Source organism: Maylandia zebra, linkage group LG6 (genome assembly GCF_041146795.1).
Source record: "Maylandia zebra isolate NMK-2024a linkage group LG6, Mzebra_GT3a, whole genome shotgun sequence".
NCBI lineage: Eukaryota > Metazoa > Chordata > Actinopteri > Cichliformes > Cichlidae > Maylandia > Maylandia zebra.
In genome coordinates, this window is record NC_135172.1 from 10096346 (window position 1) to 10120089 (window position 23744).

General features: G+C 40.1%; 1 protein-coding gene across 3 annotated transcripts; it reads right to left on the reverse strand.

Moving 5' to 3' along the window:
- Positions 1-1748: 1748 nt before the first annotated feature.
- On the reverse strand, positions 1749-19662 carry gtpbp1l (GTP binding protein 1, like). Of its 3 annotated transcripts, none has more exons than XM_004571285.5 (15): positions 19530-19662; positions 19055-19245; positions 18438-18549; positions 15998-16178; positions 10304-10487; positions 9805-9969; positions 9558-9681; positions 8852-8966; positions 8017-8161; positions 6760-6942; positions 6289-6424; positions 5979-6157; positions 5719-5865; positions 4902-4952; positions 1749-4141 (listed from the first exon to the last, which is right to left on the reverse strand). In XM_004571285.5, exons 2-15 carry the CDS (start codon positions 19241-19243, stop codon positions 4034-4036), a joined length of 2019 nt encoding a protein of 672 aa, XP_004571342.3. In that variant the 5' UTR covers positions 19244-19245; positions 19530-19662; the 3' UTR covers positions 1749-4033. The 3 variants fall into 3 exon arrangements, with proteins under 3 accessions (XP_004571342.3, XP_004571343.3, XP_076740748.1); XM_004571286.3 differs by having other exon boundaries at positions 19462-19577; XM_076884633.1 differs by lacking the exon at positions 4902-4952.
- Positions 19663-23744: the final 4082 nt, after the last annotated feature.

The window sequence follows — 23744 nt, forward strand, 5'->3', positions numbered from 1 at the left end:
TTAAACAAGAAAAGGCCTTCATGAGAACCAGTGAGGCCACTCAAAAAAAGCACCCTAATGAGAAAAGTAAATTGATGGAGAATGTAAACGATTTTCTCCCTCAATACATGAATAGAGACCAGAATAATCTGTGCAGTGGATTTTCAAATTAGTGAATTTACACAACAGAATGTGAGATAATATCATGACTGCTGAATGATGAATGCATGTATGTGACTTGCAGTGTAAATTGCTATAAACAGTAGAATTGGGCCTTCACCAACATAACCTGGACTTGAAGATGGAACGCTTCAGTTTTGGTTTGTGACAAACTGACTGACAAACTGAAGGTGATCGAAACACCAACTTTTGTTTTTCTAAAATTCAGTTCAATTTTATTTATACAGCATCAAATCACAACAACAGTTCTCTCCAGGCACTTTACTGTAAGGTAAAGACAGTAATACAGACAAATCAGAGAAAAGCCCAACAACTGGCAACCATGGGAAGGAAAAACTCCCTTCTAACAGGAAGAAATCGCCAGCAGAACCAGACTTGGCTGAAAGAGCTGAAAAAGTATTAATCAATTTCCAAAGAAACTGATTCACTGTTCAGCCATTTTTCATGTTGTGTTTGGTGGCTCAGGTGCAGGGGAGGGGTGGAGCAGCAGGTTAAGGGTGTGGTTTCAGGGGAGGCTGAAAACACTAATCGTGCAGCCGCTGGGGCCAGAGAGGAGGAGAGACCATAGCAGGAGCAGTGAGAGGAAGGCGCTGCCACGCAATGAGGAGCCGAAAAGCTGCTGACGGTAACGCAACAGCACTGAAAGGCACACTGTAAATAAACCTTTGCAGTCACATTGCTGAGCGTGGGTCATTCCTGCTACAAATGTGTATAAGCATTAAGCGTAATCAACAAATGAAAATACAAATGTCCTAAATTCAGACTGCCGTAAAACACTAAAATATTCTAAAACTGTAAACAGAAGAACAGTAGAACAATACACCCACCACCAGTGTCTGTTTCCTATTTCACAATGTTTATTTTATATTCTTCCACTGAATGTTTGACCCCAACAGCAGGTATATTATCACTTGCATGCTGCATTTTTTAATTCTTTTCTTGCTGACATAAACACAAACATTGCTGAAAACAAACTTGAATGGATATCCAAATTCTTCTTCGTGGCATTACAGTGATGTTGTCCGAAGGAGGCCACACCGACTGGCATGGCGAGATGAGCCAGGTTTTCAGCTAACGGCTGTTTGGGGATCACCTTGTTGATGTAAAACGTGCTGTATTCGGCAATTTCTGTCAATTCGACTAAAGAAATGAGATAAATTATGTTTTTGTGACAGGCTGCTGGTAAAAGTGTCCAAAAGATAAGACACAGTGTGTAGATACAGCACTGGTTCATCCCCTAAGATGGGAAAATGTTTTTTGATCCTTTTTTGTCAGCAGAGTAATATTTGTAACCAAATTCATCACAAAACTTTACGGTTGTGTAATAGAAGCCAAAAATCGATTACGCTGTGTAGACGCTGTCCAACCTTTCACCCTGAGCAATTTCTCCCATCCATCCACGGCCGCTTCTCCAGCTCAGGGTCACGGTGGGGCTGGAGCCTGTCAGGTAAAGGTAACAGGCAAGGTACATTCTGGACGGAGCACCTCTGAGCATACAAAGTATAAAATATAATTCTGAATTTCACCAAAGAGTCCTCCTAAACTTGTTCTTGAAGACATTATTTTAAATTATTTATTATTAAAACACGTTTTGTTAAATAACATCTTTATTTAAAAGGATTTAGAACACAAACTGGCACCACTTAATTTAAACGGCATGTACAACTTGCGTCTCACATACAGATTTTTGGACAGTGACACCTCTCCCACCGTTCGGCCTCCACGCGCCACTGCAACAGTTAAGATGGAAACAACACGAAGGCTCTCACTTTAACTTTAAAGGTTGAAATGTGACTGAACAATTCACTCATGGGCTATCGTTTTCATAAATGAAGCCTGTCGAAGATCTGGAGATGATTTTAAGTATGGCGTTTAATGTAGATGGCACAACATGTGGTCGAAAAGAACAAAGTGAATCTATTGTAGGAACATCTGCCTGGATGATCGCAGACCTTTACAACCTTTTTTAGTTTGGTGGTCCAGTTTTAATTGTTACTAAGGTCATTCTCTTTTTTACAAAGATAACTTTGACTGAACGCATAACCTGTTTAAAGGTGAAAAGGTACAATATCGTGGAGTGTCTAAGTCAATCACCTGAATCAGCTATGAAGGCAGAAAGACCTATGAAGACAGCTGCAGTCATGGTGTTGAAACAAAGCGTAACCACAACGGTTTGCTCTACTATTGCAGCTTGTTTTCAAAAGATGTAAAAGTGAGAAAAAAAATGTGTCACTGTCCAAAAATGTAACAAACTGTACACACAAACAGTCTCTTCAGATAAACATCCATGCACTGTTGGTAAGATCTAAAGGGGGAGAAAGGTAGTAATGCTCTTAGTTCATTGTGCTTATGAGACGTATAAAGCTGGTAGCTCAAGGACTGTCAGACCAGACTGATCAACATTAAGTTAATACTAATGTGAGGGGAGATCTATGCCCCCCAAAGAAGAAACAGAGGGCTGCAAAACTGTGACAACTGCCAACACGGTCACCTTCCCAATATAAAGACAACTCGAGAAACCACTTTAATAAAAACCAGTGGAAAACATCTGTGGCAAAAAGGGTGTAGTCTACTGTTGCTTACTTTAGCTTGATGTCATTAGGGGTATACGTCAGGTTAAGGCAGGATGCAACATGACTTGCACACGTGTACCATAATCTGGTGATTGTCCACGTTTGTTTGTGAAGCTTTGCACCTGATTTGGACTTCACATGAAAATTCTCAATTATATGAAGAACAAACACAAAATGTGCAGCAAAACCTCAGTTACTGAAACATGTTCTGTGTTGGCTTTGACATCATTAGAGTTTGTTTTTTTTAATTAAATTAGTAAAATACCTGATGGATGTTTTTGTGCACAAGACTTTATCAGCTTTTGGATTTTTCATTTAATATACTGGATCAAAGTGGAACTGTGCAAAGGTCCTCTGCCTGCTTTGCTTGTTCAAAAAGCACTTGTAGTACATTACACCATGACAAACGCCACTTTGCTACTCAACACTCCAACGTTAAAAAAGGATGATTCAGAAATTTTCTCTTTTGGCTTCATGAAAAACTAGAAAAACCAAAACACGGACTCTTAGAAAAAGTCGATGAAGATTTCCTTCTATAACATGTTTAAACATCGGCTACATGAGCACTTTGTGTACAAGCCGATGTTTCATTATAAGTGATGCATTCATAACTAGTCTCAGGGTAACACAACCACAGAGTTTACATCCATCAGTAGGTTTCCAGAGAACAGTTTGTAGCCAAACCCCAAAACCAGTGGTCAGCTTAAACTAACACAGCAGCAGCTTCAGCCGACCGCTTGCTATCAAATCCCTTTCAGCTCAATGGATCCCAAATGCACATTTATACTGCTGGCTTCAGTAAGCAGGAGCTTAAAAACAATTTTCAACTACTGAACACAATCCTCCTTCACTGACCAATGTTAGCAGACTCCAAGTCTGGTGCCTTCAGAAAGTCCCATTAATGACAGAACACAAGGAAATGTAGAATAAGGAAAAAGCAGGCTGACCGAGGGGGGGAAACAAAAAACATTAGAGGCAGGAGAGAGCAGAGAGAGTGACTGATCCATCTGCTAGAAGCTGGGAAAAAACAAATGAGATAACCACCTCCTGGAAAAACAAATTTAAAAAAGAACTATCACCTTCATCAGCCAACAAGAAAAATATATATCATTTTTGATAAATATGTCACTCTCTTGATTCAGACTGTTCACTAATTATTTATTTGTTTTTATATGAAGAAACATGGCCAGTCTTTGCACACCTGCAAGAGGCCCACACAGTCACTCTCCCTCCTCTTTGTGAAGAGATGATGATGATGACGATGATGATGACGGGCTGTGAAGAAACCCATGTTTGTGCTTTTAGGCTGTGCCCGCTGCTCCTGTGGGCACTGCTGTATTCGTGGCATTCACACCTTTCCCTCGATGTCTCTGACCACCTCTCCTGCGTCCCCCGCCTCCTGACTTGAGCTGTGGATGGACAGACAGCACTGTGAGCCAGCTGTTAGGTGAAATCAGGTTTGAAATAAAGCACAGGCGGCAGGTAAAGCTTGTTGATCCAAAACAGTTAAGATGCACTTAAGAGCAACAGGAACTCCTTTAAAAAGGTTAAGAGGGTAAAAACGAGTTTAGAGGTTCTCTGAGGGGAACAAACAAAAAGGAAAGTGAACAGTTCAGACTTTAGCCCAGGATATTTTAGTGGATGGGGTAAACACCTTACAAACACAGGCCCTTTTCCCCTTTTTTTGTTGAATTTAACACAAGTGTAATTACTTTGTTTTAAACGGGGTCACAGGAAACCCTGTAACTGCACAAATGTTCTGTCTGACAAAATAAAATTTTAGTAACATTTTAGTAACAAGTAACATTTAAAAAGCTAACAGAGACAAGTCATGTTTTTCTAATTGGTACGTTCACCAGGGAGAATATAGAATGGGTGTAGTTAAAAATAGAAGAACAATTAGGGAAAAAGCTCATTTTCCTTCCTCTAGCACCTCCACAGCTTTTAATCCCACTTGGGTCCAGTTCAGTAAGCAAACACTTGTACTTGCAGTACAGCAGCTTCCTGGTGTGACTGAGAAAGGTTTGTGAATATAAAGCAGAACTGCACTAAAGCAGAGTATGCATGCAAAAAAAAAACATCTGCTTAGAACCTGGGGAGGGTTAGGGAACAGAACAACCACACCTAAGGAGACGCCATCATCACTCCCACAGTCTGCAGGAACTTTACCTTGTTTTCTTTGTTGCCATCATGACACAGAGCCTCCTCCTCTGCCACTGTCTGACGCAGCATGCCAAGACAGGGAGGGAGGAGAGAGAGAGATAACAGCGAGAGAGTAAAGTGTTAGAACTGAAGGATCGGGAATGCAGAGCGAAAACAGCAGTGAGGACGGGTGAGGATCAGAGGGCAGAGGAGGGGGTGAGTGGAGGTACATGTGGCTGACGATGAAGGCAGGATGATGGACAGGGTAGGAGAGCAAGTTGGCAATAAAATGATTGAAAGTCAAAGTACAATAATGGAACAATAATGTGAAAGTTGTAGACATTAAGTAGCAGATTTAAGCACTTTGAAGAGCAGAGAGAAGATGTCTTCCAACACAAAGTTGACTGTAATAGAAAATCTAATGTCTGTGGTGACATTACCACACTAATGCACTAGTAGTGATAACTTTTGTGTCAACCAACAGTAATTGGTTGGCAAGAACTGAAGGGTGAAATACTACAGCCACAGAGAGGGAGTCAGTGACAGTCACTGTGACCAACAGGAAGCCTGTGGCTAAAAAATTCAAGAAAGCACCCAAAACAGAATTTCTGCAGCTCCAGATAAAACAAAACCTGAGTGTTCAGAGGGTGAATTACAGGATAGACCACAAGGACAAATGTCATAAGTGCATACAGACAGTGTTAGTGCCCGGAAGGGAAAACAAAAGTTCAGCACTGGAAAATTAACTGTTGGACACATAAAACAACCCGATGAAATTTGTCACTTCTTATGTTTTCTGTAAAACATGCACTCATGAGGATTCCCCGAGCACTGTTTCACTCACCGGTAGCTGCGCTGTGGTAGGACTGGGTGGCCGTGCTGCTGATCCACTGTCCTCATTAGCGGTTGTGCCCTCTTTAGAACTCTTTTTGCTGGCTTGAGATTTGGACTGCTGGGCCTTAGCTGCCTGGGTGTTCACTGAGTGGAGAAGCTGAAATTGCAAACACAACCTTGTGTTTGTTACACCAGTGTTCACATAACATTAATTATAGGATAATTAAAGAGTTTACACTGAACCAGAAAGGTAAGCACAAGCCCCAGTACCTTTGTAATGGTGCCTACAGCTTTGGTACGTCCTTCCCTGAACACCAGCTTCTGGTCACAGTGCAGGTATTCGGGGGTCTTGATGAAGCGAAAATGGACCGTGGCTTTGTCCCCAGTCCTCAGACAGTCTTTGTTCATTGACAGGATTGTGGCTGTCTGCCTAATGCTGCCACAGTGGACTAATGATACAGAGGGAGAGTGGCACAGTTACCGATTGGCCAGACAGTATTTTTCTTTTAGAAAAGGGAGTCAAAGACACACAGATGCCCATCGGTGCTATTTAAACTTGTGAGTGTCTGTATTTACTAACCCATGGCCTGGTATCTCGGGGATATCGTGGTCGGATGGTGAAGCACCAAAATCTCTGCTTCAAATTCCCAGGTGGCCTGTGGCATCAGCTTGGGAGAAACCATCACCATTCCTTTCCTTATGGATGATCGTTTGATCTGAGAAGACAGGAGGGGAAAAAGCAGCAGGAACAAAGGAAAAAGAAATGAAGCTGGGGGATTGGTTAAGACAAAACTGAATTAGAGCCAGAACACTACCTGCTTTCACTCTTTGGGATTTGCATGTATTACAAAACTGATTCTAAAGTTAGGAAACTAATTCATATGCATATAACGTCTCAAAGTTTCTGAATAATTATCCTCCTCAGAAGTTTTCAAAACTTCTTGCCAAGTCATCTTTGAGCTATTTTTATGCTGTCTTTTGGACTGATATGTAAAAATAATTCAAATATGTCATGATGGCTGTATTTCAACTAAATTATTTCCACACAGACCTTTTTGAGGGCGAAGGATGCGGTCTGTCCACCGCGAACCTCTCTGACAGGCATCCTCTTGCGGTGGATGGATTTAACTGCGATGGGGATGAAAGTGCCGAGGGGGTCTGGACCTAAGAGGAGCGTGTCGTTGAGTCGTATCAATCCACGTAACGTAGTGCCTGAAACTACTGTGCCCACACCCTGTGAAAGAGAAATGATACTTTTGGACTTTTCTGTTAGATAGGACTGTGTGAAGTATTGGAGGTTGGGGCAGCTAATGTGGAGTGCAGTATACTCAGAGACGTGCTGCTTTGTTACAAACATGTCTGTCATATGAATCTGAAATCTATGTATTGCAAATGTTCTCTAGAAAGCACAGAAGAACAGAGAACATTATTTACTATCAAACCTTCACCTTTCTGTGTATTTATCAAATTGACTGTTACTGTGCCTCACTGAAAACTGAAATAGGAGATGACCACAAGTAATTAACAACATTCACCGCAGAAGTCTAAATTATGCATTAAAAGAAAAAAAAACTCAATCTAATTACTTCCTATGAGCAAACGCTTGGCAACAGTGGGAAGGAAGAACTCCATTTTAACAGAAGTGACCTTTGGCAGAACTAGGCTCAGGGAAGAGCAGCCTTCTGACTGGGGAGTTGATGGGAAAGAGAAGAAAGTTAAACAAAAAAAAAAAAAAAAAAAAAAAAAAAAAAAAAAAAAAAAGAGTGTACAGAGAAGAAACACATCAGGGCTGAAAAGGTGGGACTGAGGAATAAAATGCAAATAAAAGCTTGATCAGAAAGAAACTAAACAGGGCGATGCAGGGCGTGGTTCTTAACACTGGGGCTGAGGACTCATACAAACATGCAGGAACTACAGGAAGAAACCCAACTCCTTTTGCTCCCAGCTTTTGGCCCTTCTACACGCCTCAACGATACACTCATTCTGATAAGATCTCCCACTGGCACTCAGAAAATATAAGACAAGCAACTCTCACAGCCACATCATGCTCAAAATAAGACCACCATTAAATCACCATTAACAACAACTTTGTCCACACCTTTCAGTTTCAAATTTGTTATTGCATATTTGAGTTTTTAACCCTAAAAAAAGGCACTATACTGACACAGATCATTAATAAATCTACCTCTATCTACAATGTCTTTGATCTAGTTGCCCTTGCTAGCATACTTTTTCATGCACTGAAACACTAATTGTAAAGAAATGAACATCCATGGCTATATAACTGAGTGTGTGCTCTATTTCTTACAGGTACGGAGTATGTGTCGTCTATTTGGAACTCTGCAGGCTCATCATTGCTAAAGGTGGTCCGAGAGGAAAGGAGGTTCAAGAACATCTTCAGCAAGTCCATGTTCTCCCCCGTCACATTTGAGATCTGGAATATTGGACACATCCTGGAGAGAAGGAGAGAGAAAAAAAGAGAGATGATGAAAAAAAAAATCTATTCTGTTTAACCGACTGGGCTGGATGGCAGATTCCTTAAAGGGACTGATAAACCAGCACATGAATATTTACACATTAAATCTTAGGAAAAAATTAAAGAGGCAAGGGAAAGCTGTTTAACAGCATACCCACTTGACTTATAAACCTAAAATAAAAATGCACCACCCAGGCGTGGCTACACACAAACACCAGAGGCCGATCAAAAAACAGAAACCAGTGTGCTGATTGGTTCGATTTGAAAACAGAATCAAGATGACCCATGTGAAAAAAGCTATGCGTTAAAGCACTGAGATCATATGAGGACTCATCCAGCAATTTCCCCACAGACAAAATGTATACGCTTTTATTTTTGGCAGGAAACCGTATGATTAAGTAAAATTAAGGGTCAAGCTGATGTAGTCGGATTTATTTGGCATACTGGAGAGTGCGCATATGATATCCTGTTCTCCGTAAGTGTTTTTTTACTTACTTTCACTAAACGTCTTTGGCATTTTATTCATAAATCCTAATTCTGCAGGAACATTTTAAAGATCAAACATTATTTCTAACTGTGTGAGTATGCTGTCAATCAACTGTCACCCATTCTGTTATTATTTCTCAGCAGAGTCACGCCCATCGTCCCACCTGTTCTCTGGTCTTACCTCTCAGAGCTGAAGTTAGAGGCTGTGACAATGACATCATCCTTGTTCTGCACCAACACTGGGATTTTCCTGCAGCCTGGTGACTTTAATAACCTCTGTAATAATTTTAGTGTCTCTGCAGACAAACACAAGCAAACCTGAGTTTCTTAAACCTAAAAACAACACTCATGACAAAATCTGAACAAAACAACCTGAGAGTGAAAATAAATGACATATTTAAAGAGATGGAAACTGAAAGTAGTAAGCTTTAAACGGAAAAAAAGACTGCTTTTAATTTACTTTTGCTTTAAAAGCATATTTATTCATGTTTTATTATTTCTTAATTATTATCATCACTTCCTTTATGTGCTCTTCCAGTAGTTTGTTGTTTTTGTAAACTTCTCTCTCAGTTTGCTTCACTTTAAAAGCGTTCTAGCGATTTACTTTATATTATTCATTTTCTTCCCAAAGAGGCTTTTTTTGAGTTAGAGCCCAGTTTCCTACCTTAACATAATTAAAGCAGAGCCATGAAGCGTGAAAGTATTTACTGCTTTTAACAACACAATGGTGGTCTTTGGTATGGCTGTGTTTCTGTAAACATTGCTGTGGGAATGGAGATTATGCTGAATTTGCAAAACCTCTCACACTGAGCATGAAGTTAAGAAACTGGGACCTAAAGATGTAGAACAGAGCAGTTATACAGCTGTGCTGGAGATAGTGGATTTACCTTGCAGGATGTTAGCTGGGCACATGTCTATCTTGGTAACCACAACAAACACAGGTACGTTTAGGGCCAGCGCTAGACCCAGGTGCTCTTTGGTCATGCCAACAATGCCAGCATTGCTGCCAACCTACATGGAGAGACAAGAAACACAGAGATGAGTGGTTAAATATGTGAGGGCAGAAACAGGAACAAAAAAGTAACAAAGGATTTGCCAGGAAATAGTTAAATATAAACTTTCAATCTCTCTCACCATGAGCATGCAGAAATCAGGCAGGTGTCCCGTCATGCCAAAGACTGTGGTCTTCAGGTACTTCTCGTGCCCAGCTAAGTCAATAAAGGTGATGACTTTGGAGGATTTCTCACAGATTTTGGTCCAGTCTAAACCCCCGCCATGGCTGTCTGGCTTGTTTACCACCTAAAGAAGCGAGTAGACAGAAAAGAAAACCTACTTATAATGGACGTGAGAAAAAACGGTAGGATGAAACTTTGAAAGAAAGCTTAAAAATGTTCCTGCAGGAAAAATACATGCTGTTAATTAAATGTGATCAAACTTTTCACAATTATAATTTCACATAAATCCATAAAGCTAACAAGAAAAATTACTATCTGAATAGTCTTTCACTGAGCAGTGTTTTTTTTTTATATTTGGTACTCAAAAACTTTTAAATAAATGCAAAAAATAAGGAAAGATCACTACAGAAATGCATTTCTCCAGTGATTTTGCCCATTCACAACTGACAGCAGCCCACCTGTCCTTCCTGATCAAAGCCCAGGATATCGTTGCCCACACTGCTGGTCCTCCCACTTTCCATCTCATGTTTGTGCCGGAAGAGCTTCTGGCGAGCGAAACCTCTGCCATTATCCAGCTCACCATGGGTTAACACTCCCAGCAGGGTGCTCTTTCCAGCGTCTACATTTCCAACAACAGCCACTCTAGAGAAAAGAGAACAGAAAAGAAAAAAAAGAGTGAATAACACAAGTTTCAGTACAGGGGAGTGTACAGGGAGTGCAGAATTATTAGGCAAGTTGTATTTCTGAGGAATAATTTTATTATTGAACAACAACCATGTTCTCAATGAACCCAAAAAACTCATTAATATCAAAGCTGAATGTTTTTGGAAGTAGTTTTTAGTTTTAGCTATTTTAGGGGGATATCTGTGTGTGCAGGTGACTATTACTGTGCATAATTATTAGGCAACTTAACAAAAACAAATATATACCCATTTCAATTATTTATTTTTACCAGTGAAACCAATATAACATCTCCACATTCACAAATATACATTTCTGACATTCAAAAACAAAACAAAAACAAATCAGCGACCAATATAGCCACCTTTCTTTGCAAGGACACTCAAAAGCCTGCCATCCATGGATTCTGTCAGTGTTTTGATCTGTTCACCATCAACATTGCGTGCAGCAGCAACCACAGCCTCCCAGACACTGTTCAGAGAGGTGTACTGTTTTCCCTCCTTGTAAATCTCACATTTGATGATGGACCACAGGTTCTCAATGGGGTTCAGATCAGGTGAACAAGGAGGTCATGTCATTAGTTTTACTTCTTTTATACCCTTTCTTGCCAGCCACGCTATGGAGTACTTGGACACGTGTGATGGAGCATTGTCCTGCATGAAAATCATGTTTTTCTTGAAGGATGCAGACTTCTTCCTGCACCACTGCTTGAAGAAGGTGTCTTCCAGGAACTGGCAGTAGGACTGGGAGTTGAGCTTGACTCCATCCTCAACCCGAAAAGGCCCCACAAGCTCATCTTTGATGATACCAGCCCAAACCAGTACTCCACCTCCACCTTGCTGGCGTCTGAGTCGGACTGGAGCTCTCTGCCCTTTACCAATCCAGCCACGGGCCCATCCATCTGGCCCATCAAGACTCACTCTCATTTCATCAGTCCATAAAACCTTAGAAAAATCAGTCTTGAGATATTTCTTGGCCCAGTCTTGACGTTTCAGCTTGTGTGTCTTGTTCAGTGGTGGTCGTCTTTCAGCCTTTCTTACCTTGGCCATGTCTCTGAGTATTGCACACCTTGTGCTTTTGGGCACTCCAGTGATGTTGCAGCTCTGAAATATGGCCAAACTGGTGGCAAGTGGCATCTTGGCAGCTACACGCTTGACTTTTCTCAGTTCATGAGCAGTTATTTTGCGTCTTGGTTTTTCCCACACGCTTCTTGCTGTTGACTATTTTGAATGAAACGCTTGATTGTTCGATGATCACGCTTCAGAAGCTTTGCAATTTTGAGACTGCTGCATCCCTCTGCAAGATATCTCACTATTTTTGACTTTTCTGAGCCTGTCAAGTCCTTCTTTTGACCCATTTTGCCAAAGGAAAGGACGTTGCCTAATAATTATGCACACCTGATATAGGGTGTTGATGTCATTAGACCACACCCCTTCTCATTACATTACCTAATATGCTTAATTGGTAGTAGGCTTTCGAGCCTATACAGCTTGGAGTAAGACAACATGCATGAAGAGGATGATGTGGACAAAATACTCATTTGCCTAATAATTCTGCACTCCCTGTATGCAGAGCTGTTACTTCAGTCAGGACCCTTTACAGTGTTGGAGGCTAAAGGAGCTTAAAACAGTGAGCCCTATATGAGAGAGCCAGTCAGCTGACTGCCTGTCGTGCGGCTGACTTTGTGGACTCCCTCACCAACACTTTGGACAATTTTACAGCCAAGTCATTACAAATCTTTCTACCACCTCTAAACCCTCCCATTGAGTATATGAAGGTTCTCAATCTTCATTTCTAAAAATAAAACTGATGGAGACTGCTGGGTATTTTATTGAGACTAAAAAGAAATCCAGCTTAAGACCTACATCTATATTTTATTTCTTTTTCACTAATGGTGTTGTCCATTTCTGTTCTTGTGCGTTTGATTATAACAAGTTGGAAGTAAACAAGTATCCTCGGCTCAACATGCAAAATAAAGGGAAAATTATGTCAAATGCAGGACGAGATCATTTTCAACCTTCTAAATTCAATCGAACATGAATGAAACTCAAATGACGCACAATAAGAAAAGACATGCCAAAAGTAAATACACTCCCAGCAGCAACATCAGGTACAAAAGGGCCTGTGCTATAATAAATCATCACCTGTCACAAACAGGCCAGCGTATTTGTTTTCTGGTTTATTGCTGCTCTATAAACAGGGACAAATGGAACCAAGCTATACAATATTGACACAGACATCAACAATACGAAGTACAGCATAAAACAGGTGCAGTGTGCAATTCATTTTCAAATTGGGTTAACTTGCATGAGCAAGGCTATAAAACACCATCACAGCATTCTCACAGCTGGGCCTTTGGTTCTTGGCTTTGTCTAATGCAACAGTACACAACTTTTCTAGGAAGGTTCAGAAAGAAAGTGACTGCCATCAAAAAATGACTCCTCTTTCCTGCCTTGCTCTGAGACACAGACAAGTACATGATTCTGACACAAGGGTTATCTGTGCTAAGGCAGTGTGAAAGATAATGCACAAAGTAAGCCTCTGTGGACGCTGCCAAAGGAAAAACTCTGCTCACACAACTGCAAGATCACACATGGGAGCAGGTGGTTCGGCCAATATGACTAAGATTACTAGTGTGGATGAGATAGAGCCCAGCATGTCTGATGTGAAGCTGATCAGGTCTGCTGCAGTGACTGTCCAGTGTTGACTGTGAAACATTGGGCTGGTGGTGAGCTAATAATGGAGCTGGAGACTGCAGAAGGTTTAGAAGATTTGATGCATGCACCATTTTGGCTTTACATTTGGTTTCTGCACATTTACTAGGGTTTATAACGTATATATGCACATGAGCTGCAGACTTCAGCTATTACTCCTGTACTATTATTTTATTTACCAGCCGCTTTGATAACAGACCCATATCATCTATTACTTCTCCAGTGAGCCTCATCCTGTGGATTAGGGCTGCTCGATTATGGCAAAAATGATAATCACGATTATTTTCACTGAAATTGAGATCGCGATTATTTGACGATATTTATTTAACCCTTTAAGACCTACTATAGAACCAAGTCCGCCAGAGCTTATATTTTTTTTTTTTAAATGTTGTAGTGCCATTTGTGGGAGCATTTAAAGTTGCTAAATAACTGTTATAGCCCATATTTTAATAATATGTATGCATTAAGTCCATAGTAACTACATTAATTGCAAAAAAGTGCAATAAACTACAAAAAAATTGAAAATCGTTTTTGTTTTGTTTTTTTACATATATTTCTACTTGGAGAAATTTAAGAGGTTTATCCTTCAAAACTTTAAATACAAAAAAGTTGCAAAAAATAGTTTACAACAACAGGAAATTTATTTTGAGTGTCTTCATAGTTTTATTTTGGAGATACACCAATTTTTATATACTGCAGGAAAAACAAAAAACAATCCTATGATGCAAATTTGCAAAGAAAACAGCAGGTGCATCAAAATAAACTATTTCCAGCAGTGCAATTCGAGTTCTAAGCATCCCAGAAACTATTCAGAAAAGTCAAACATGACCAGTAGAGGTTTTTAAGGTCTACAAGTAAAAAACTACATTTCCGCGAAAATGACGTCACTTCCGGTTTCGGCCAGGAAATGGCGGACATGAGACAGTTCGGGCTGACATCTGTTTCACTGTGGGAAGTGTTATGAACAGCTGATTGGATCGGCAAAGCGTGTTTCTGGAATATTATGTTTTTGTTCCTGCAAGCGCTTTTTATGCAATTTTTGCAAAGCTATATGTGGAAGGAAACCGTGACCGAGGACAAGCTGATGGCATAAGTTGTAAGTACAACTCCTCCGGTTTCATATGCAAAACAAATTATTGCGCTAGCTTACGTGGTTCAGATTCTACAGGGATTTAAAAGTAGTTACACAAAACGGAGCGTGCTGCTCTGACCGGCTTTAAAGGGTTAACAATGACTTTAAAAAATAATATAAAATAGTGTGCAACACCACTGAAGTTTTTTTTTTTTTTTTTACCTCTCTTTTCAACCAACGGCAGTCACTCTCCTCTCCAAATAACTTCTGCTTAGCTTTCCGAGCTTCCCTCGGGTCCTCTTAATCAGCGGTCTCCAACCTTTTTTGCGCCACGGACCGGTTTATGCCCGACAATATTTTCACGGACCGGCCTTTAAGGTGTCGCGGATAAATGAGGGAGGGGCTAATAATCGGCTCAGTCATTTTTAATGATCGTTGAAAGCCCAGATCGTAATCGTGATTAAAATTCGATTAATTGAGCAGCCCTACTGTGGATGAACTCTACTTCCTCTGTTTTGAGCTACAGGTTGTGCCAGTTGTTCTTACATTGCTCTGCCGTCTATGAGACAACAGGTTTCCACATTCTGAAGGTTCTGGTCACAGTGGAGTTGGAGCAGTCGGACAGGCTTTTTGGGGAAGCAGGTGAATGACAGAGGATCACCACAACAACATGGCCAGTGACTCAGCCAAGGGGACAGAGGTGTCAGGAAGATCAACAGCGAATGAACTTTTAAAATAAGAGCAGGGGGACTGTCTGTGTCATGAGTCCATGAGTAAATCAATAACGCATGGTGATTTTTTTTCAGATTCATAAACATAACAATTCTTAAATGACTCACAAAATTACTGGTGAGCTGGCCTAATGGAAGTTTACATGTGGCAAAGACTAAATATCTAAATACAGATTGAACTCCCAAGCTCAAAAAGCTTAGCTGGAAAGGATTTTACCAACATGTCCCTTGACCTGAATTCAACAGAGCACCTTAAAATATTTTAATGTGAAATGTAGATCAACAAAAGTCCTGCAGCAAAGAGCAGCTAAAAAAGTAATCAAAGAGAATTTCAAAAATTCAGCCCATAAGTGTGAGCCAGACTGTAAGCTTCCTTTGCTAAGAGGTTTCTGTAATTACAAAAAAAAGAGACAAATATATATATATGTAATAAAAAAAAGAATAAAATCTAATTAAGGGTGAATTGAGTTTCGATGCATTTCATTCTTATAAATTTGAGTCTGGTGGCCAGTTTTGTCTTTTATTGCGTCTTATTCTGCTATTGTGAACATCTGGGAGAGAAGCTTTTTGCTGACTTGTCGGAAGCGCAAATTCTTATTTGATTCGTTCAAAACACTATTTTTAAAAAATGAAGCAATGTTAGACAGGTGCATTAGTTTGATTACATACTTCTTCCTGGTGGAAACAACTATCACAACAACAGGAACCTGTGCTTTAAATCTGCCTATAAATCTCTTCAGCAGTGCTGGCCAAAGAGCCATTTCTGTAGCTTTCTGAACCCAGTGATACATCAAAACTCATTTATGCAACAGAATATGTTTGAGTCATATTGTCATATAACCTGGCATTCAATAATAGCCAAACCCAACAGTCACATTAACAAGTTAACAATGCAGGTACATTTTCTAATGATTCTTTTGCCTACACCCCAGAACCTCCCCTCATATTTTTTACCTGACTTCTAGGAAATCCTGCTCGCCCACGCGTCGACGGATGAGGTAGTCTCGAATCTTTCCTCCAGCGTCTGTCCTTTCTCTTAGCATGATTAAGTCAGCCTCAATCTGTTCACACAGCGACCGCACGGTGGCTACCGACGCCTCCATGTCCTTTTCATCCAGACCATAATCACCTCCATCTAAACGAAGCGTATGAGAAAGGAAGAAGTCACTCTCATGCAGGACAGTGAGGGACCAATTTAATGGATGTTTTTAGAAAAAGCAATTTCAGCAGTAATGTGAAGCCACACCCTTGGAAAATTGGCATCTTCACTGCTAACTGGGCAATACAGGAATGTTAGTAACATGTAATATGAGAGGGTGGTGACTGGGAGGACAAAGACCACACAGAAGAATGAAAGAGGGTAAAACAGGTGGTTTTTAAAAGAAAGATGGGAGTAGGTGTAAAGAGACGAGAACATTTAAATTACTGCGACCAGAGCAATTTTCAAAATGAACGAATCACCAGCAGTCAGCTTCAGACAACTTTTAAGAGAAGACTTTATTTTCTAAAGGCTGTATATATGCAGATTACTCTAAATTTTCAAAGAAACCCACAGTATTCATCCACTTAACAGGTAAAGAAATGTATTAACCCATTGGTTGCTGCCAGTTGCTTTACAAGTAGAACTGGCACACATAAATTACAATAACAACAAAAAAGCTTATGATTGATTGACAAAAAGAAACACAGCCAGTTAAGGCTGCTTGATTATGGCAAAAATGATAATCACAATTATTTTCACTGAAATTGAGATCTCGATTATTTGACGATATTTATTTAACAATAACAATGTTTTGAATAATGGCTTTAAAGATTGTCAAAAATAATATGAAATAGTGTGCAAATACTGATGACAGTGCAAATGTTTGCAATATAAAAAATAAATGAAAAATGTAAACATTAATATTTAGTGAACTTCAAAATACTGCATAATATTAATGCATGCTTAGGCTGCTGCCCCCGCGACCCGGCCTCGGATAAAGCAGATGAAGATGGATGGATGGATGGATTAATGCATACAAATAACCAAACATCAAAACAATCTGTGTAGCCACACAATGCACAATTGCATCAAACTGACATTAAGGTATGCCAACTAAAGTTGCTGCTCCTTCACTTTGTGTCACTTTGTGTCACTTTGTGAGCGGTCTTTAAATGATTGAATGAATTTGTAGTGTTTATTAACAAAGTTTACACACTATGTCTACTTGATCCACGTCTGACTCCGCGAATCCATAATGTTTCCACATCACTGAAGTTGTTTTCCCTCTCTTTTCAAGCAACGGCATTCTTTCTTCAGCAGTCATTATCCTCTCATCTCCAAATAATTTTTGCTTAGCTTTTCGAGGTTCCCTCGGGTCCAATTAATTGTTGTGACGCGTGTTTGAAACGCAGAGAGGTGCGCTCGATTTACCACACAGAGCAGCACAAGAGTAAAGCACGAGGGAGGTGCTAATAATCGGCTTGGTCATTTTTAATGATCGTTGAAAGCCCAGATCGTAATTTTGATTAAAATTCGATTAATTGAGCAGCCCTACAGCCAGTCACATTAGAAAGTCTGTTAGTTTTTGTCTGACTCGTCAGACAGCCTTTGGTGCTGATATTCTGTCTGTACCACTGCACTACTGACAGTGCCTGTGCTGACCGAGGATAAAGTGACATGCCCTTATGTGTGCTCTGGGTCAGACAGTTGCTTTAACAGTCAGAAAATAGCACAAAAAGGCCAGCTGCATTTGTGTGTAGAGCTTTAGAATGAACAGCAAACAAATGGGATTAGCTGTTTGGGAGGCCCAGAAGTGACGACACAGCTACAACACAACAGTGACTGAAAAATACCAATAAAACTACTTTTCCCTAACAATTACTATGGCTGTGAAGCAATAGGTGTTATACCCCACAGCCACATGTTTGAATTTATGTTTTTGAATAATTAACTTTTATTTTAGAAGTCAGGCACTGACATAATATAGCTGTACAATTTTTTCCTTTGCTTTACAGATTTCAGCCTAGTCTAAAAACAATATGCCTGCTAAAAGTCTTTGGTGCCACCTACGGGATATCCTGAACATACACACACCAGATGACTGAAAACACAGCTTTCTTGCCTTAGATAATCTCAGACTTTTAGCCCTAAATAAATATTTCCTCTCATTCAATAACAAGATACAGTTTCCAACTGCTAATACATTATTTTATATTAAAAAAAAAGACTTTTATTTAAAAAAAACACTTTCTTTCCTTTTTTCTTGTCTTTTGTGTGTGTGTGTGTGTGTGTGTGTGTGTGTGTGTGTGTGTGTGTGTGTGTGTGTGTGTGTGTGTGTGTTTTCTTGCCACATTATCCTATTTTAAAATTACTATACATTAATGAAGTTCACTGGAAGTTGCTAACTCTTACCTGAGCCCATCCCAACCACATAGATTGTCTCTCCGCAGCCCTCATCTATCCGCTCCCTCAAATGTCTCAGTAATGAATCATATTGCTCCCCTGTTGGACTCACAAGGACCAGCTGAAAGGTAGAGACAGTAAATGAGATAATAGCTGAACATTTGCAAAGGTCAGACAGGGCAAACACCATTAAACAAGTCTTCTGTGAGTGCACATACAGCAAGTCACTACCGCAACAAGTAGTCAGCATTTTATAAAAACAATTTTACACAATAAAGTTTTGTTGGTGTTTTGTTTTGGTTCAGTCTGACTATTTAGGATTCTCCATTCAACAATACAAAAAGAACTGCAAAGTTTGCATATACAGTAGTTAGGTTACATGTCTAGTATGCTGCCAGCTGGATACAGTTAGATATGGTGCAAAATACTGTACGTGTCACTTTCTCTGGGATGCACAGCGAGCATTAAATGCCCCGTGTACAACTTTTAAGCACCTGTAAAGTTATTATGGCATACTACGTGGCACTCATTCACACGGTGACAATATAGAAAACCAATGAACAATCTGCTCAGTCGGAATGTATTAAAACGTAACGACTCAACGCGCAATTAACAATGAGGCCCACCTTGCTACTTAAGTCTAAATGATCCGCGGACTCTTCATTTGTATCCTCGCCGTCTTCAAAGCCCTCTCCGCCGGACTGATCCTCGGCACACCCCCGGTCCGGTGCAAACATACAAGCAGGCACTATAGACTCTGCTGCTGGCGCTGTACCTGGGTGTAACGCTGGTTCTGTCGCCGTTAACGACGCCATTTCTAGAAAAAGTATGAAAATAGCAAATAAAACAACTAAATTATGTGTATGGCTTCAATGGCTAACATTTAGACATTAGCAATGATAGAAAGTTAGGCTGGTTAATAGAGCCAGCTAGTAAATGCTAACCAAACATCGAACATTTAACACTCTTAACAGGGGAAAACGAGGTTTTAATAAATCGACACAGCTGCGAGGTGACGACTAGATGTCCATACTTTTATACGTTTAAACTGTTGATGAAGATGAATTATATAATACATTCTCTCAAGAAACGAAGGCATACCAGAAGTTGCTAGCTAGCTGATAGGCTAACTTAGTTGTTTACTCTGGTTGGCTTCGTTAGCTTGGCACTGACTGTATGGCACGCCCATCAAAAAATAAACAAAAGGGATTGGCTACACTATAGGTAGCCCCGCCCACTGTTGGCGTACATGAACTTGTCGCCTTTAGTGACCTACTTAGACATGCATAGCCATCAACACACACGCTCTGACTATAACATAATATGCATAATAAATAAAAAGCGTATAATTTGTGTGTATTAAGAAAATGTTCTGATTTGTTAAATCAGTTATGCAGTCCTATAAACATGCATGGAAATCGATTATAAAAGGCAAAATATGCAGAGTATGGTCCAGAGTTGATTTCGTGTTGTAATTTCAAATTTGTACAATACAGTTATTTGTTTCATTTTAGTTCGGTTTCTGTTAGTTTCAGTTGTAGTTTTAGTCTTTATTCGTGGCCTGAAGGATGTTTTCAGAAAAGTCATCACCTCTAAAACAACAACAAAAACATGAGCACTGAGCAACAGTGGACATCCACTGGATGTCCACTGTTGGATGTCCACTGTTGGATCCAGTGGATGTGTGAGTAAAGATACTCACACATCCACTATTAACACAGACTCTCCCCAGTGTCTGTGTCTGATGAGCTCAAGCAGGTACTGAGAGTCTGGTGTGGGGACGTTCAATGAGTCCACATAATCTTGTGTCAAAAAGCAGTTCAAAAGAGGGTAAAAAAAAGTATACAGCTGTCAATAAATATACGGATATTTAATAAAGTAGTTAAAGTCATCATGCATCCTATTCGCTCGTGTTATGCGCTCTAATTATATGCGCTCTAAATAAAGAAAGGCTTTTATTTATTTATTTTGAAAACTTCGAATTCGTCAGTGTCACCAATCTGCTGCAAGCTGACAGAAATGTAAAGGGGGCACATGGCGGTAATCGAGGTGGGAAAAGGGGTGGGGGTTGGGTTCGGTGTTCTGGATAACTGTTTTTGTCATGTAATTGGATTGCACTTTGTCAGGTCTCTACCCTAAGACCTGAACAACTTGGGTGTCCCATCTGAAGGCTAAGCTTCTGCTGATCTAGCTTTTAGGGTCACTGAGACACACAAACCCCCTGACCTCATTAAAAACAAAACAACAAGTATTAACAATTGCTAACAATTCTCTTTAGTTGAGCTCTAATCTGAGAGGCTGTTAACTTGCGATTTCTGCGGCCTGTGATTCAGATGATTTTATCCTCAGCAGCAGAGGTGACTCTTGGTCTTCCCTTCCTTGGGTGTCCTCATGTGAGCACTTGATGGTTTTTGCGACTGCACATTGAAAGATTTAGCAGTTTTGTGGACTGACTGACCTTCAGTTCTTACAGTAATGATGGACTGTTGTTTCTCTTTACTCAGCTGATCGGTTCTTTCCATAATATGAATTCTAACAGTTGTCACATAGGACTGTCAGCTGGGTACCAACCTGACTGCTGCACAACACAACTGATGGTCCCAACCTCATTAAGAAGGCAAGAAATTGCACAAGTGAACAAGGCACACCTGTGATGTGAAAACCACTTCAGGTGACGACATCATGAAGCTCAGTGAGAGAACACCAAGGGTTTGCAGTAGAGATGGCACAATACCACTTTTTAATGTCCGATACCAATATCATAAATTTGGATATCTGCCGATACCGATATGAATCCGATATAGCGTATTTTGTAATCAATAAAACTGTTTTTTATAAATATCTTGCAGCATTTTGTATAAGGTCATACTCAAGTTTTTAAAAACAAGAGACTGAAGCTATTCTGTTATACCTGTATGCAAAAAATACACTCCACCCAAAACATTTTATAGTTCAGCAACACTGATCAATCTAATAAATTTAAACCTACACCATCCTCCCTATTCTGGTATTTTAAATAGTACTTACCTACCTAACTAATAGGGTTGCCAACTCCCAGAAAAAATATTAGGAAACCATCCCCTGCCCTCAATGGATGTAATCAACTTTAATTTAATGCAAGTGTAAAACAAATGCACAGAAATCAATTATTTTTCTGCAATAATTAAATAGATTCAACATCTTTCTTCAACAGAATTGCAGATTGCACAGACGGTACCTTCCCAAAAGAAAAAGTACTATAGCTTACTAGGGTGTATATTAGACTTATTTATTTACTATATGCAACAATGGATTTCTATACATTTAATCAGATGACCACTTTTGTTGTAAGATTCAGATAATTATTCATTCAAAGTTTTTAAATGACATAACAAAGAAAAATATTTCTTTGTGTCCTCCTTTCCCTGGTAATGCCCAACCTGGCCCCCGACAAAACTTTGCTAGAGCCGCCCCTGCACAGTTACCAGCTGTCAGCTATGTAGAAAAGGATCCTGGTGTTATTTGTCTCTCAGAAACGGTTCATAACTTCCCTTCAACTCATTCATGTCACCTAAAAGGTAAACCTGTTTCTCCATCACCTGTTCAGCTCTGATGATTTAGTAAGGACATCTCCTGGTTTCATCTTCACGTTTCCCTTTCACCACATGTCCAAACGGATATCATTACCAGCAGCTTCTACAGCCGTGGCTCCAGCAAACATCAGCTGATACTAGAAATTAATGTTAAATATATTCTAACAACAGCTTATCACGCTTAAGCATGCTGCAAAGTGGGTGATAAACAAACAAGAAAGACGGGACTTGTGGCAGAAAAGCCGATCAATTCAATTCTATTTTATTTATATAGCGCCAAATCACAACAAAAGTCACCTCAAGGCGCTTTATATTGTATACAGTAGATACAGAGAAAAACCCAACAATCATATGACCCCCTATGAGCAAGCACTTTGGCGGCAGTGGGAAGGAAAAAATCCCTTTTAACAGGAAGAAACCTCCGGCAGAACCAGGCTCAGGGAGGGGCGGGGCCATCTGCTGCGACCGGTTGGGGTGAGAGAAGAAAGACAGGATGAAGACATGCTGTGGAAGAGAGACAGAGGTTAATAACAGATATGATTCAATGCAGAGAGGTCTGTTAATACATAGTGAGCGAGAAAGGTGACTGGAAAGGAAAAACTCAATGTATCATGGGAATCCCCGGCAGCCTACGTCTATTGCAGCATAACTAAGGGAGGATTCAGGGTCACCTGGTCCAGCCCTAACTATATGCTTTAGCAAAAAGGAAAGTTTTAAGGCTAATGTTGAAAGTAGAGATAGTGTCTGTCTCCCGAATCCAAACTGGAAGCTGGTTCCACAGAAGAGGGGCCTGAAAACTGAAGGCTCTCCCTCCCATTCTACTTTTAAATACTCTAGGAACAACAAGTAGGCCTGCAGAGCGAGAGCGAAGTGCTCTAATAGGGTGATATGGTACTACAAGGTCATTAAGATCAGATGGGGCCTGATTATTTAAGACCTTGTATGTGAGGAGCAGGATTTTGAATTCAATTCTGGATTTAACAGGAAGCCAATGAAGGGAAGCCAATAAAGGAGAAATCTGCTCTCTCTTTCTAGTCCCTGTCAGGACTCTTGCTGCAGCATTTTGGATTAACTGAAGTCTTTTCAAGGAGTTTTTAGGACATCCTGATAATAATGATTTGTAGTCGTCCAGCCTGGAAGTAATAAATGCATAAACTAGTTTTTCAGCGTCACTCTGAGACAGGATATTTCTAACTTTATAGATGTTGCGCAAATGGAAGAACGCAGTCTTACATATTTGTTTAATATGTGCGTTGAAGGACATTTTCTGGTCAAAAATGACTCCAAGGTTCCTCACAGCGTTACTGGAGGCCAAGGTAACGCCATCCAGAGTAAGAATCTGGTTAGATACCATATTTCTAAGATTTTCAGGGCCGAGTACAATAACCTGAGTTTTATCTGAATTAAGAAGCAGAAAGTTAGCGGCCATCCAGGTCTTTATCTCTTTAAAACATTCCTGCAGTTTAACTAATTGGTGTGTGTTATCTGGCTTCATGGACAGATAGAGCTGGGTGTCATTTGCATAGCAGTGAAAATTTATGCTATGTCTTCTAATGATACTGCCTAAGGGAAGCATGTATAATGTAAACAGAATTGGTCCTAGCACTGAACCCTGTGGAACTCCATAATTGACCTTAGTGTGTGAAGAGGACTCTCCATTTACATGTACAAATTGGAGTCTATTAGATAGATATGATACAAACAACTGCAGCACAGTACCTGTAATACCTACAGCATGTTCTAA